This window comes from Bombus pascuorum, chromosome 5, assembly GCF_905332965.1.
Source record: "Bombus pascuorum chromosome 5, iyBomPasc1.1, whole genome shotgun sequence".
NCBI classification, from domain to species: Eukaryota; Metazoa; Arthropoda; class Insecta; order Hymenoptera; family Apidae; genus Bombus; species Bombus pascuorum.
Genome location: NC_083492.1, coordinates 14,706,328 through 14,721,215, shown reverse-complemented (window position 1 = coordinate 14,721,215; position 14,888 = coordinate 14,706,328). Strand labels below are relative to the sequence as shown.

The following is a 14,888-nucleotide window of genomic DNA, read 5'->3' as shown; positions in this document are numbered from 1 at the left end:
TATCTATTCTGGAAAAATCGTTCTGGGTATACACAACGATCAAGTCTAAACGAAAGCAAGCCAACCGCCAGTTGTTTCGATCATCAAACTTCCCAGGAACCAACAGAATTTCAAAAATACGATTCTAAAAAACGAAAATATTCCAACAAGGTTAGAGGACCATATGTACAACACGTGTGTTTCTTATTCGTATTCATCTCTCATGTTCCTCTCGCGATTCTCGCAAATTACTTTTTACTAATTTTTGCATGGTCGCCTCGCATGAATACGAAATTGTCTTAATCGGTTTTACGACAATGGTTTAAACGAATTAACGTGTCTCATACGAAAGAAATGTTCTGTGACTTTTGAACGTGAGTGTAGCCGTTGATCTTCGTAAATAGGGAAAGGAGGATCGATTCGTGTTATTCTCTTTTCCCCGATAATTCATATAGCCGATTCGACGAACCGACGACTTACGGTGTTGAGAATGGGCCGACATCGCTGTCAAGTTCCGATAACTAGCAGAAAGGACGAATCGATGAATTTCGTAACAGCGAATTTCCGCGGGCAAAGGGTGGCGCGGTGCTCTTGGGTGGCTGGGGGATGTACTCTGCGAGCAGAGTCGCTGCAAAAGGGGTGTGTAGGTGGTTCGTGAGTGAGGACGAAATCAATAGCGCCGTCGGGTTCATAGCGGCGCGCAGGAAACGTCCTGTAGAAAAGGGACAAATGTAAATAAATTTAAATCAGACCGCTGCTCGCCCGCCTTCGAGAAACCAACGTCACGGATTCTACATCCTACAATACTCGTAATGTGTTCGCGTTTCAGGTTTCCATTCTGATGTATTCGTTGATGTATTCGCTGTTCTAAGATACTAGATAGACATAAGTTCTTAATCAAAACTTAAGTTTATCGTATTATTAACCCAGATATGCCTGTCATCCTTTCAGAAGAACAATTGTACCTGATTTGCAATCTTTAGAAATATCTACCGTTATATTCTTCTATTCACAGAAATGGTGTATTAAATGAGTAATAGATCGTAATACGAAGACTTAATAGAATCCGATTAAAAATATCAATTATTTTGAAAAATATGTCTAGAATTCTAGAGTTAGACATCTCAGGTAAAAATCTACCTTCATTCTCAAGCCTCTATGAAAATCACCAACACACTCACGCTACATCCAATTCTCTCAAACATTCCTATACATATATTACTTAGATCGTACAATGAGAGGAAGGGGAAACCTCGTCGTGGAATGTCAAAAATCTAGGAGTCTATTCCCATTGTCTAACCTAACTCCATCGTCTGGCGTCGATCTCATAGGACAATCGTCATCGTCGCCATTACAAGGTCTCCTGTTCATTAATGCGCATCAGCGCCGATGAATCTGCTTTCTTTTGATCAGTCACTCCGTCTCGCTCACGGCTACCGCACCAGTCTACGCGTGCCATTACGCTGTCTCTGGTTTTCTTTGTTCGAGTTCTTGTCCGATTACGAGAGATTCGAAGCACCGAGTCGTCTCGGATAATCGAGAATCTACGAGTAACAGAGGGTGAGGTTAAGGAGTCGAGAAAGGGGAAGAACGAGATAGAAAGAAGAGAAAGGAACGCGAATCCCTTCTATCATTGCTCCTCGTTCCTCCGGCAATTTCGACGACTAGCAGAGGGGTGCGTCTTCCTGTATTTTATGGGATGAACGAGGATTTACACGAGGACGCGTGTACGCGGGAATCTTCTTCGAGAAGAAGCCTCGAATCCAGAAACTGTTTGCGCTTAAGGCATCCAGATTTAGCGATCAGTTCAAGTACATCGAAGTAGCTTCGAACAGTGACTCATGAAAGTACTCAAACGCTTACGTGTACAATTTTTTGAATTTATAAACTGTATGTATTATATGAATTTCTTTAAAATGAGATCAATACCCATTGCAGTTACTAATGAAATTTTTAAATGTTTCGTATAACGCATATAGTAACATAAATGTTAAGCAAAAGTTATTAATGTGTATGTACAACATTTTGGTAATTAATAAAATTCGCTCACGCTACCTAATTTTATTTAAAAAAAAAACTGGTAAATGTCAAAAATTTTTGTTGAGTATCAGATTTGATTCAGATTCCAATTGATCGTTAAATATTAAGCGATTCGATCGAAATAAGCAACTTGCCGAAGAGAAATCATTTATTAGTGAATCGCGTGAAGTTAGTTGCCTGTTTTATCGCTCGTTTCTCCGCGTTTTCCTTTTCGACCATTTCACGCCTCATTAATCGAATCGATCGCAAAGTTGCACGCGATTTATTCATCCCCTTTTCGATTGTTGTTCCTCGCATTTTTGCTCCCTGTGCAGCCACCCTTCTGTCACGTTTTTACCTTGCTCCTGCTTCCGTTTTTTTTTTTCATTATTGGAAAGCAATTAGCGATCGTTATCGTTGTAGTATACAAATTTATCGAACCGACCAATGAGCTTAGATCTTACGATGTTTCATGCAATGACGAATTAATTTTGCATGATTGAATGTTGGTTGGATAATTATAGAATCTATATTGAGAATAGCTATTACGAGGTTATAAACCAAAGACATTGGAAGATTAAATCGACGAAATCTAGAGCAAAATTCAATTATAAGTTACAGTGAAACATGTTGGAAAGTTTCGTAGATTATTTTCTTAATCAGGAAATATCAATTTATTTTTCTGATTAACTACTACGAACTACTACGATGTTTAATGAAAAATTTAATCTAGAACATAATGTTTCATCTAACCAGACGCAACTAATTATTTTGAAACTTCTATTAAACCCCATACTTCGATATTTTAAACTTATATTGTATGTACTATGAGGAACTTGAATCGTCCTTTTCTATCGATACTTGCCTGTCACATAAAGCTTTTAAAAAATGTTATCCAAGAATTATCGCCGAACCTATTCGCCCGTTTCATGTAATAAAGCTTCCTACAACTTTTTAATTAGCTTCTGTATTACATATATATTCTTCACTGTATTACCTTAGAAATTTCACAATTTGAATATAATATACATATATTTAATTAAACCTAGAAATATAATTCTTATTCTCTTTGAAACACATCCATCATTTCCAATTTAGAATATCACTTCAAACACGCTTCCACTGTCTTCAAACAAAAACCAACCACAAACATTTCAAAAAGTTCATCGAAATAAACGTGTTCCGTGTGCTTTCTCATCCCCCAAAAAGCACATCGAGTTCTTCATCGGATTTCACTCTGCGTGCATCTTTAATGCATATACGATCACGAATGATACAATCACGTTACTTTTATCCCCTCCAGCGTAGATAATGTCAATTACTTTGCTTGAGCTTTTTGCAGTGCTAGAGCTCGCGTCTGATCCGATAATAGAAGTATTCTCGGCTTGATTTCGGGGTGGAGAATGGTAAATGCATCTAGCTCTGTAAATTTGCGTGTTGGGGTGCGACGAGCCCCTAGATATCGCCTTGGAGGCAACAGTGAATTTCGGAATACGCACATTCGAGCCACTTAGATTCCGCGGTTGTTTCTCTGGAAACTGCTCGCCGCAGCGGGAGACGTAAAAAATGACGTTAAAGCGTTATTCATGAGTCGGCAAGAAAGAGGCACCCTCTCTCTTTTCGTACGACCACCGCTGCTCTCTCCATTTCGCCCCCTCGCGCGGCTTTCCCCCTCGCTTTGCTCGTTTTCCTCGCAACGTAACAACTATCCGCTGACGCGATAATAAATTCCGCTCATTCGTCTCGGGGCTTTATTCCACGATATTATTTCGCCGCCTACCTCCTCCGTGCGCACGTTTTCTTTCCATCGTTATGATTATAGCCTGCCCCTGTCTAGCCTCGCTTCAACCTCGTTTCTTCTTTTTCTTTCCTTTCTTTCGACCGTTTTGTAAGATTCGATGGAAGCTGAATGGCGAGCTCTGTTTGTCGAGCAAAAACTATGTTCCCAGTTGGGCTAGAGATGTTTAGAAACGGAACTTTAGATAGTTATCAGCTCTAAACGAAGATACTAGCCAGGCAATCTGTAACTCTATTCCAAAGTCAATTTTTGTGGGATGATGGATCGTGTGATGAATAAAAGATAGTAAGTGCTGCCAATGGATTTTCCTCTTTCAAATTGCGATTCTGCTTTGGACGTTAAATATTATTAGGATATTTTGTATCGTAAATGAAAATCGCGATTACTTACTGTACCGAAGAAAAGTAAATTTTCTATCAAAGTAACGGTGCTGATTATTGAAACATCGTATTCGTTCATACAACCTTTCGATTTGGTCAATTGTAAATGTAGACGTACACTTCTATTTGCTATAAACCTTAGTAAGATTCTCAAGAACCAGACAAGAATATTTCATTTATCAAATATGCATAGATAGTCACAGTTGGTAGAATTTTTTTCGGACAATCCAATATATCTAGGAAATGAAAGATAATACGAGTAGGGTTGCAAGAGGGTAGGTTTCATTTCTTTTTTTGGAAGGAAAAGCGTAAGCTAGATGTTCCGGGTCGTTGGAAAAAGTCGGAACGAGGCATTAGAATGGCTTTCCCTTCGCGGAGGTGGTCGAGTGGTGAAGAGTGAAAGGAGAGTGAGCAGCGAGAAAGGACTAGCCTCAGGGATTGCATAACCGTAGGCCTTCGCTGGTTCTACCCTCTTTTCACCGCCTCTGCTACTACGAAGAAAAGAGGATGAAAACTAAAAAGGCGAGGAAGAAAGGCGTAGATGAATAATCAAACACTCGGCTGGGCGCACTGCGACGAGTCTGGACGCTCATTCATCCGTGGCCTTAATTAGACCGTCTGCGGCAGAAATACAATTAATGATTGTCTCTGCCGAACCTAATACAAACATTATCGCGTGGAATTTTGCGAACCTACGAAGAAAAAGAGAGATAAAAATTGCAAGCATACGGGCTGTTTCAAACTCGAGGAGCACGAGGTACTTGTCAAACTAAACGAAAGGGCCGTAACAGATGTGAGTCGAAATATTAGTAGATCTATAAATTAGAACGTTATAAGATGTTTCATTATATATACGTTTCATACGTTATCATTTGTGAAATATTGAATTGTAATATAAATTTATCCTGTCTCTATGTTTATTATATACAACGAATACACAGTTGCTCAGGAAAATATTCGAACAATTGTAGAAACCTTTCGTGAACGTATTACGTGTCTTGTGCGAAACATTTGGAATTTTCATTAGCGCTGTATCTTGTCTTCAGATGTTTTAGTCATCGGAATAACAATTCGTCAAAGCATATTTTCATTGCGATCACATCCTTAAAACTTCGAAGTTAATGATATTTAGATTCAGATTTACTTAAATCTTTTTCTTGTCCTGATAAGGTTCGACATTAAGTTTTTAAAACAGGGAGTATATGGATAGCGCCTTAGGCGTGGAAGACGAATATTCATTCATTTTCGCGCGGGATAATCGAGTGGAGTGTGAAAACGAAACCGGAGGTAGAGGGTTAGGCCCCCGGGGGGTGACGAGTCCCGGTGTGCTCGAACCCTCCTTCGTGCCGCTATTTCGCCGGCGAGTCGTAAAAAAATCACCAAACAACGAGCGTGCGCGAGTGTGTTCTGCGTGGAGCCTCGTCATTTATTCAGACGGAGAACGAAGAGCTCAGGGAACGGGGATGTAATTCGTCTAAGAAGACAATCGGAGGGAAAAAATGAAAACGTGAAGGACTGCGTGGAACACGACAACAGCTCTGTCGTCTCTATCGTGTGGATGCGGTGAAAAGCGGATGCATGTTCTTGGTTGGACGGAGGTTTTGAAACGAGCATAAAGATAACGTGACATTTTTCTTGTTGACTACATTTCTGGAAAAAATGCTGAAACCTCCTGGAATTTTAGAATTCCAAATAAAAATTAATTTAACCATTAATAGTTGAATTATTAGTTTTATTTAGAAATAGAGAAAAATTCGCGATCTACTACTAGAATTTTTAATGAAATTTCTCAAAAATTCTAAGATTCTAAAATTTATCAAAGTTCCATTCCCACAATTCCAAAACAATTCCATGTTCTTGGTTGGATGGAGGTTTTGAAACGAGCATAAAGATACACGTGACATTTTTCTTGTTTAACTACATTTCTGGAAAAAATGCTGAAATCTCCTGGAATTTTAGAACTTCAAATAAAAATTAATTTAACCATTAATAGTTGCATTATTAGTTTTATTTAGAAATAGAGAAAAATTCGCGATTTACTACCAGAATTTTTAATGAAATTTCTCAAAAATTCTAAGATTCTAAAATTTATCAAAGTTCCATTCCCACAATTCCAAAACAATTCCATGTTCTTGGTTGGATGGAGGTTTTGAAACGAGCATAAAGATACACGTGACATTTTTCTTGTTGATTACATTTCTGGAAAAAATGCTGAAATCTCCTGGAATTTTAGAACTTCAAATAAAAATTAATTTAACCATTAATAGTTGCATTATTAGTTTTATTTAGAAATAGAGAAAAATTCGCGATTTACTACCAGAATTTTTAATGAAATTTCTCAAAAATTCTAAGATTCTAAAATTTATCAAAGTTCCATTCCCACAATTCCAAAACAATTCCATGTTCTTGGTTGGATGGAGGTTTTGAAACGAGCATAAAGATACACGTGACATTTTTCTTGTTTGACTACATTTCTGGAAAAAATGCTGAAACCTCCTGGAATTTTAGAACTTCAAATAAAAATTAATTTAACCATTAATAGTTGAATTATTAGTTTTATTTAGAAATAGAGAAAAATTCGCGATCTACTACTAGAATTTTTAATGAAATTTCTAAAAAATTCCAAGATTCTAAAACTTATTAAAGTTCCATTTTCACAATTCCAAAACTATTCATCCCCTTATTCCACCTCAATTCTTCTCAATCGCCGTTTAATCGCCCCACACGAAGTCTCAACGAGAAGCGACGAGCTACGCAACATTTCTGTGCCAAATTCCCCAAACTTTGGTCTGTCGCAGCGTATAACCATAAAATATTACCCCTATATCCAAGGGGGTGCCAATTTACGCCGTGTTGGGAAAATATTATACACTTTCTACAAGTCGTTTCCGAAATGATCTGGCACGGCAGGCTAGTCATACAGAGTCTCGTTGGTGGTCGTAGATAATCTTGCACCATTTTCGTTTCACCCGACCCCAGTCTACCGCCTCTTCTCCCTTGTTACTCTTTTTCTACTTCTTTATTATAACGATAACGGCTTGACGTTGGACGCGTTAATATCGAGTATCGGTCGAAAGAGCCAAAAAAAGAGAAAGAGGGTAAAAAATTTTATCGTTGAAAGTTTTATCATTAACTCGACCACTATGTTTGAACTTTCGAATTCTATTTGTGTTCACTATGAAAGCACTTAATAAAGACAATTTTGAAAACACAATTTGTTTCATAAAATAAAAAGTATTAGAGCTAAAGCCTTAAGTATACGATTTTCTACGGATTCCCATACCAACATTGACGAGAGAGGCTGTGGAAAATGGAGAAGAGCGAGGTTGAATGAGTAGTAGAAGGAGAAGCAGCTCCCAAGGGAGAAGCTCGTTGCTACGAGGGTTTGGAAGGGCAAAGTCTCGAGTACCAAAGTCTACCGCTTTCCATCGCTCGCGCCCTTAGCCCATGCAGCCCAATCTTTACAGCCCAACCCGCCTTTTCCCTTGATTCCACTGTTGAATTTTCACTAATTAATTCCTCAAACTTGCGCGTGCCTCGATCTATATTTATTAGGGGAGTGACGGCCTCTCTCGCAAACTGTCGAACGGCTGCTTATTAATCGACCGATAAACCCTGATGGCTCATATCAAATAACTTACCATTGATGACTCGATGATTCTTGATGAAGTATACTGTTTATTCGATTTATTATCGATCAGACTTACCTGTAACAGAAAAAAGATGAACACTTGGTTAGTTAGTCATTCGTCTAACATAGTATAAAAATATGAAATAACTGACACAGGAAATTCTTGCAAAAGTTTAAATACAGTTCACTCATAGTTTCTGTAAATATTCCATAATCTGTATTGCTTTTAAGGAACCAAAATTCTGGGCACTGAGGCGTGAATCCTTTCACGGAGGCGCCAAATCGCCCTCACTGCGTCCGTTATTGCAGATAAAACAATAACGTCCCGGATTTTTCCGGGGCACGCATTAAATTCGCCGATTACATCACTTAGGATGAATAAACTGCGCGTTGGACGCTGCAAATTACACGGTCAAGTCACCACTGAGAAAAAACGAGATTCCACGGAAGAAAGAGTGAGAAAGATAGGGAAAAAAGGAAAAGGAACGCAATTAAAGCGCCGGTCATTTGAGTCGATCGAAAGCCCATTTGACCGGTAGCGAAGCGTCGTTGAAAATTCCATTTTTCTCCCTCACGCTCTCTCTCTCTCTCTTTCTCTGTTGTTTCCCGCAGCAGTACACTTTGCAGTTTTCACGCGTTCAAAACAGGGAAAAAAGGAAGAAAGAGAGAGAGGGACGAGCCCAGGGAAATAGAAGGAGGTATATAGATGTATGGTATGGAGGTATATACGAAAAAGTGCGAGCACAGTTCGAATTACGTTACGCGTGGCATGGATGGAATAATTGAAAGGCATATCCTGTTGCCTGGGACAGCAAACGGCCGTGTCAAGCGCGAATTAAAAGGAGAAAATGTCCGCTGTGAAATCATCGTTCATCCTCGTGTGCGAAAGGATTGTAGTAATGCGATTGGTTTGATAAAAATGGAAAAATCGAACGAGCTGGGTAATATTATTGTTCCTTTGATCCATATTAATTATTAATACCAAATAAATTTTTCTTATAAAATTCTATAATCCCTTCTTTACCAGCCTTCTATTCTTATTACGAATATCTTTATTTTATTACAAATTTCTTTATTATATATTAGGTTGTCCCAGAAGTTCCTTTCCTTTTAGAAGGAAGTAGTAGATGCACAACATTTTTTGTTGTATGTTATTTTATTGAATTATGTTTGAACCATTTTATTCTATTACTACAAAATGGATCATACGTAAATCCATAAAATAATATAAAATAAAAAATATTGTACATCTATTACCTCACTTATGAAACGAAAGAAACTTTTGGGGCAACCTAATATGTAAAAGTCTTTTAGATAAATAAATTATAAGTTTATTCACACTATTAATGGTTTTACTAAAACCTTTCTTAACAAAAGCTGAATGTGTTTTAAGAAAGCTACACTGTGAATAAACAAATAATAAACAACAAACAACCAAACAAGTACAGAAAAATAAGTTTCAATAAACGTTTCAATTATTTCAATAAAAAGTCCAAAGTTTCAATAACACATTGTTAGAATCATACTCCAACGAATCTTTTCATTCTTTCAACCATTAACTTCTCCACAGGCCTTTGTCATTATTTTATTTTCCTCTAACATTCTCGCGTCATCATTGTTCCTATTTTTGCATCGTTCGGCTGTCACTACGTTCTTGAACGTGACACGCCGACGTTATCGTTGTTTCGAGGTGGTATTCTAATTAAAAAATTAACGTTAATTACGGGCACAACCGGCAACACGCATGGCGGTGGTCGGAACGCGAAAAAAGGAAGCGTCGACGCGAAAAATCCAACGAATGCATTTTAATCAACGCATCGTCGCCGTTGTTCAGCACGTTTCTGCCTCCTCTTAACTTAGAGAAACTATCGAAGGGTGAAGAAACATTGAATCTCGCAGCAAGTCTTTGTCCACGAATTTTTTCACGCAGACTTCTTTCTCGCAATTTCCACACCGTTGTTTTATTTAATTTACGCGCGCTGTGTCTGAAATAATTTATGAAATCTCTAACGACCGTCTAGTCACTGTGAGTTAATATAAATTTTCCTTCTTGCAAAATGTGAGAAAAATGGAAATTTCAGTGTAAATTGTTTGATAATATTTGTTGCTTTATCTACTGTATTACGTTAATCCTAGAGTCAACGACAAATTGATTTTCTAAAACTTAATTCTACTTTTTCAACAATTATTTTAATGTCGTAAATTTAACTTAAATTTAATATAGAGATGCTTTCTCACTTTTTTTGAAGCGGAAAATTGTTAGTTCACTTAGAATGAAACACGAAAGTCGATAAAGCGACTTTATGCAACTATATAACACTCGTAATGCCAAATGTGTAAATAGTTCATATATAAATAGGAATGTAAATTTGTTATTGTCCATAAACGGAATAATTACTATGTTAGATTATATTAGATAATTATTACGTTAATGTAAATGTAAATTTAATCAACCGTGAAATCGTAAATTTGATCATACGCAATAGGAAAACAGATTGAATTTATTTTACGTCTCTCTGGACTTTATATTGTTACACACGAATCCCATAAGCAACAAAATACACGTACTATAAATCACCTGTATGGTTACAATTTACTAAGTTTCAATTATTTAATAGGTATGATCAAGGGGAGAATTACACAAAACAAACACCCTATAACGCAACGCTATCAACATAATCAATGGAACCTATGATCCAACCATTGATGCAAATATAACCTATACAAATTTATATGATTTATATGTATATAGTCATTATAATTTATCTTTAATAGATATCAAATTTTAAAGGGGAAAATTTACAACATGTAACTTGTAGCTCGTCAATTTATTAATATTATTAATTGGTAAATTATTGTGCTACTGTTTTTACTACTAATTATTGTGTAACTGTTGAGACAAATTTCTATTTAAGTTCCATTTCTCGTAACTATGACCACGAAAATATTAATTTGAATGAAAATCCACGATAAATGAAATCATCGAATTCTTAACTATAGTACATAATTTTCCAAATGAAATAATGTCCATAAATATTCATAAAAATAATCGCGCGAAATTCCTACTCTACATGTATCGTCTCCGTAAACATTCGATCGTGGTAAACAGGCTCTCCGGAATAAAAGGAAAAGTGGAGGCGCTAGTACCATTTGTACTTCAAGGGTACACTCAACATCTTAACCCCGGCATTCTCGACACCGGTAATCCGATCTCAAGAAATATCCACGAAGAGAAGAGAGATCGATCCGTGGCACGGTTAACAGGGTTAACTACCTTCGATCAATCGGTATTCGTCTTCAGAGACGAAGCTTTCAGTTGTTTCCATGTTATAAACACAAGCTTACAAAAATATTCCAACATTTACCACATGAGACATATTGTACATGTTATGTAAAACATTTTGAAATTTCATCGGCATCGTAATGAAATACGACAGTCATGATTTTATTTATCAAATTTTAAACCAACTTGAGAATGTACATAAAAAGCTGTAAGATCTATCACAAACATATATTTAATGAAAAATTAGCATGTAGCATGAATTGTCATCCTAAGTCTATATTGTACATGTTGTGTACAACATTTTGAAATTTCATCGGCATCGTAATGAAACACGACAGTCATGATTTTATTCATCAAATTTTAAACGAACTTGAGAATGTACATAAAAAGCTGTAAGATTTATCGCAAAGATATATTTAGTAAAAAATTAGTATGTAGCATGAATTTTCATCCTAAGTCCATATTGTACATGTTGTGTAAAACATTTTGAAATTTCATCGGCATCGTAATGAAACACGACAGTCATGATTTTATTCATCAAATTTTAAACCAACTTGAAAATGTACATAAAAAGCTGTAAGATCTATCACAAACATATATTTAATGAAAAATTAGTATGTAGCAAATAGTCATCCTAAGCATATAATAAATGTTAAATCACACAGAACATCGAGGTTTATTCATGTAATGGGTAATTTACTAATTGTTTGTCTAAGCACTTTTCTGACATCTCCTTATAACTTCTATATACATTTTTATATTTGTTTCACATTGTACCAATACAACCACAAACCTGTATAAAAATAACCATAAAGGTGTCTACAAGAGTTCGAATGCTTTATGATGGGATAAGATATTTTCTCGAACGTGTAAAGACTATGTACATAGCTACATGTATATGTTAATTCTGAATCTCGTTGGAAAAAGACAGAGAGTACCTTGTCCCGAATTCAACATCTTCTCTTCCCTTTCTTTTTATCTTCAATACCACTTTGATTTAAATACGCAACCGCCGCGACTGGTTATCCAAGATAAATCTCTCTGGGAGTCCCCAGGAGAGGCGAAAAGGCCCGGAGCTTAATTGAGTATTTCTCCATTCTCTTGCTTCGTTCCCCCGTTCCACGGCCCGTCGACTTGATTAATTAGATTTTAATCTTTAACTGGTCGGATGATTCTAGCTCGCGTTCTACCTCGTAATAACTGCAATCCACGCGGCGATATTGTTTTACGACACCCTTTTGTCGCGATATTTCCACCCCCTCGAAGTCCCTTTTGAATCCAGATTTAAGGAGAGCGCCATTGATTCGTTAGTTCGTATTCTGCTTAATGCGACTTCTCTTTACGTCTGATCTTGTTAAATCTTGTCGTCGTTCCTATCAATTAGGCAACATGCACGTTGCTTCCAGCTTCTTGTAGGGTTTAATCATTTGTGAGGTAATTGTCTGTTTTAGTCGCAAATTGTTAATATAGCGTGGTGATATACCTTTTAGCAAATGTTATTAACGACGGGAAGATTACTATTTCTAATGACACTGGAGATTTTTGTTGAATCAATTTCACGCATATTGGATGAGCGAGATTTTAGAAAAACTCATTTATAATTTAATTAACATCTCTCGACTAATCTTAATAAATCTTCGCAGATGTCGAAATTATATGAAAACTGCTCTACTTATAGACGAAAATATTCAGTAATGGAAAAATGTAGAAAAATGAGTAACAAATATAAAAATATCGCGTTAAAAATATTAATTTCAGTTAACGTGTTGGAGATACAATTTTTCCATTTTTTACAAACGAAACGCGACAGGGTGGAGAAAAAACTTAAGATTCTAGAAATGTATGAGCGAGCTAAAGGTGGTAGAGAAACGGAGACCAAGGTGTGGAATGTACATGTGTGTGGTGGTAACTGTTCTTAAGGACGGTCAATGCGTGACACAAACGACATTTCACAGCGTACAAGGAACAAAGGGGATTTAGAAAGTTTAGAGCGAATTCTGACAAAGGAATTGAGAGGGGAAAGTAAAAACGACTAGTGTGACGGTGACAAGTATATATCGTGAACGTTACATATTTTTATTCGCGATGCTACATAAAATTATAAAATACACATTGTCTGATAAAACCATATCGAATCAGTATGTTAAAAACTGTTCACTCCTTAACGTCTCTTTTAAATGTAATAAAATATTTTACATTCACATTTTTACAATCTAAAATTTCCTTTTGAACATCCATAATCTAATCATGATCGATCCTGCATCCTAAGAATTAAGATTGATAGATCGCTATTAGGATTGTAAAATAGATAAAATAATTTAAGAAGCAGCCAATATTCTCCTGTCATAAATTATATAAATTACATCGGAAACTGGAACTCAAACACGAAACCTAAACGAAAACGGAAATTTCCCAAATAAAAGAGTTCATTCAACCCATCTGACAAATCTTTTGCATTTCGCGAATCTAAACAACGGCACGTTATCAAACGTCCACAACATAGACGTCAACCAGGCATCAAAAGAAACGTTCAACCCAGCCCGGTGATAGATGGACCATCAATCTTGCTGGAAATGTGCATCAGGGTATCGCGAATTACGCGCGTCGCTCCGATGACTATGTAAACCTTTTAACGTGGCGCATCGGCTATCGGTTTCGGTGGAAAGCTGTAGGGGCCGTAACCGCGCCCAAAATCATTAGGGGATCGAAAACTGATTAAGGGGAGAGGAGTTACGGCCCGGATCGGCCGTATGAAAGAGTCACGGTGGTCCCTCATTGTCGAGCTAGCCTATTCATTTGCCGCATTATCTGCTCGGATCACGTGCGGTTGATACTCATCTATAATTTGCCGACTGGCATCGCTGATACCAGCGCTGCGCAGTGAAACCTCTCGGTGGTCCCTGTGCACGTCAACACCCGAAACACCCTTCGTCGCCCTTTCATTTCGTATATTTCGCTTCTCTCCCTTCACCTACCCCTCTAGACGAAATTGAAAGAAAATATTACCGGGATAACTAGCTCCGTGGACTATGGCTGGCAACCTGGTTTCGAATCTTTTGCTATAGTAGTACGGATGAAGCGAATGGAACCGTCTTTTTTGTTCGAAGGTCACAGAATTTTGATAACCATGGAATAAAAAGTCGGATCCCGGTTTCCGAATCGCAATTTCGGAGATTAGGGTTTAACATGGTTAGCGTGAATAGGATTATCGGAAGAGAGTTGGATCGAGGATTTGGGAATGGAATGGGATTGGTGGTCTCGTAGAGATTGCGACATTTAGTTGTTTCTTCTGATTGTATCTTTAGACAATTTTTCACTGTACGAATAATAAGGACGCTAAACAGAGTTGTGATCAAATGTAAAGAAATGTGCACGCATAACAAATACTATCTAAAACACAGATCTTATTTTCCATATAAAGTATTGAATCTACTTTTTCAAGTGTGTATTCTCCAACCGTCGAATTTAGAATTACCAGGATTTCATCGAACGAGGTTCCCCAATGGTACCAGCTTACAATTAGGCGGGTCCGCATAATCCTTCGAAATATAGAACACGACAAACAAAAAACGTTACCAGCATACCGAGGGTGCAGGATGCGTTTCGAAAGCAACCCTCGACATATGCGTACGTACGACCTCTATGTTGAGTAATTGTTACGATTTATCAAAACGATATGTCAGGAGCATATTGAGCGCGGTCAGCTGGCGTAGCATAATCTTCGTAGGAAGAGTAAGGGCTGCGACAGGATGGTTACGCGACAGAAAAATAAAAAATGATACATGCCTCTGGGCTAGG

The 14,888-nt window shown here is 37.2% G+C and overlaps 1 protein-coding gene across 8 annotated transcripts in view; it reads right to left on the bottom strand.

Moving 5' to 3' along the window:
- LOC132906909 (teneurin-m) overlaps nt 1-14,888 on the bottom strand; it is a 657,480-nt gene that overhangs the window by 202,538 nt on the left and 440,054 nt on the right. The window contains exon 2 of one of the 8 annotated variants that reach the window (XM_060959524.1): nt 7,818-7,883. The exons of the other annotated variants lie outside the window; for them this stretch is intronic. Within the exon in view, the coding sequence (XP_060815507.1) occupies nt 7,818-7,820 (3 nt within the window). The 5' untranslated portion in view covers nt 7,821-7,883. The remainder of the gene's footprint in view (nt 1-7,817; nt 7,884-14,888) is intronic. 8 annotated transcript variants of the gene reach the window in all.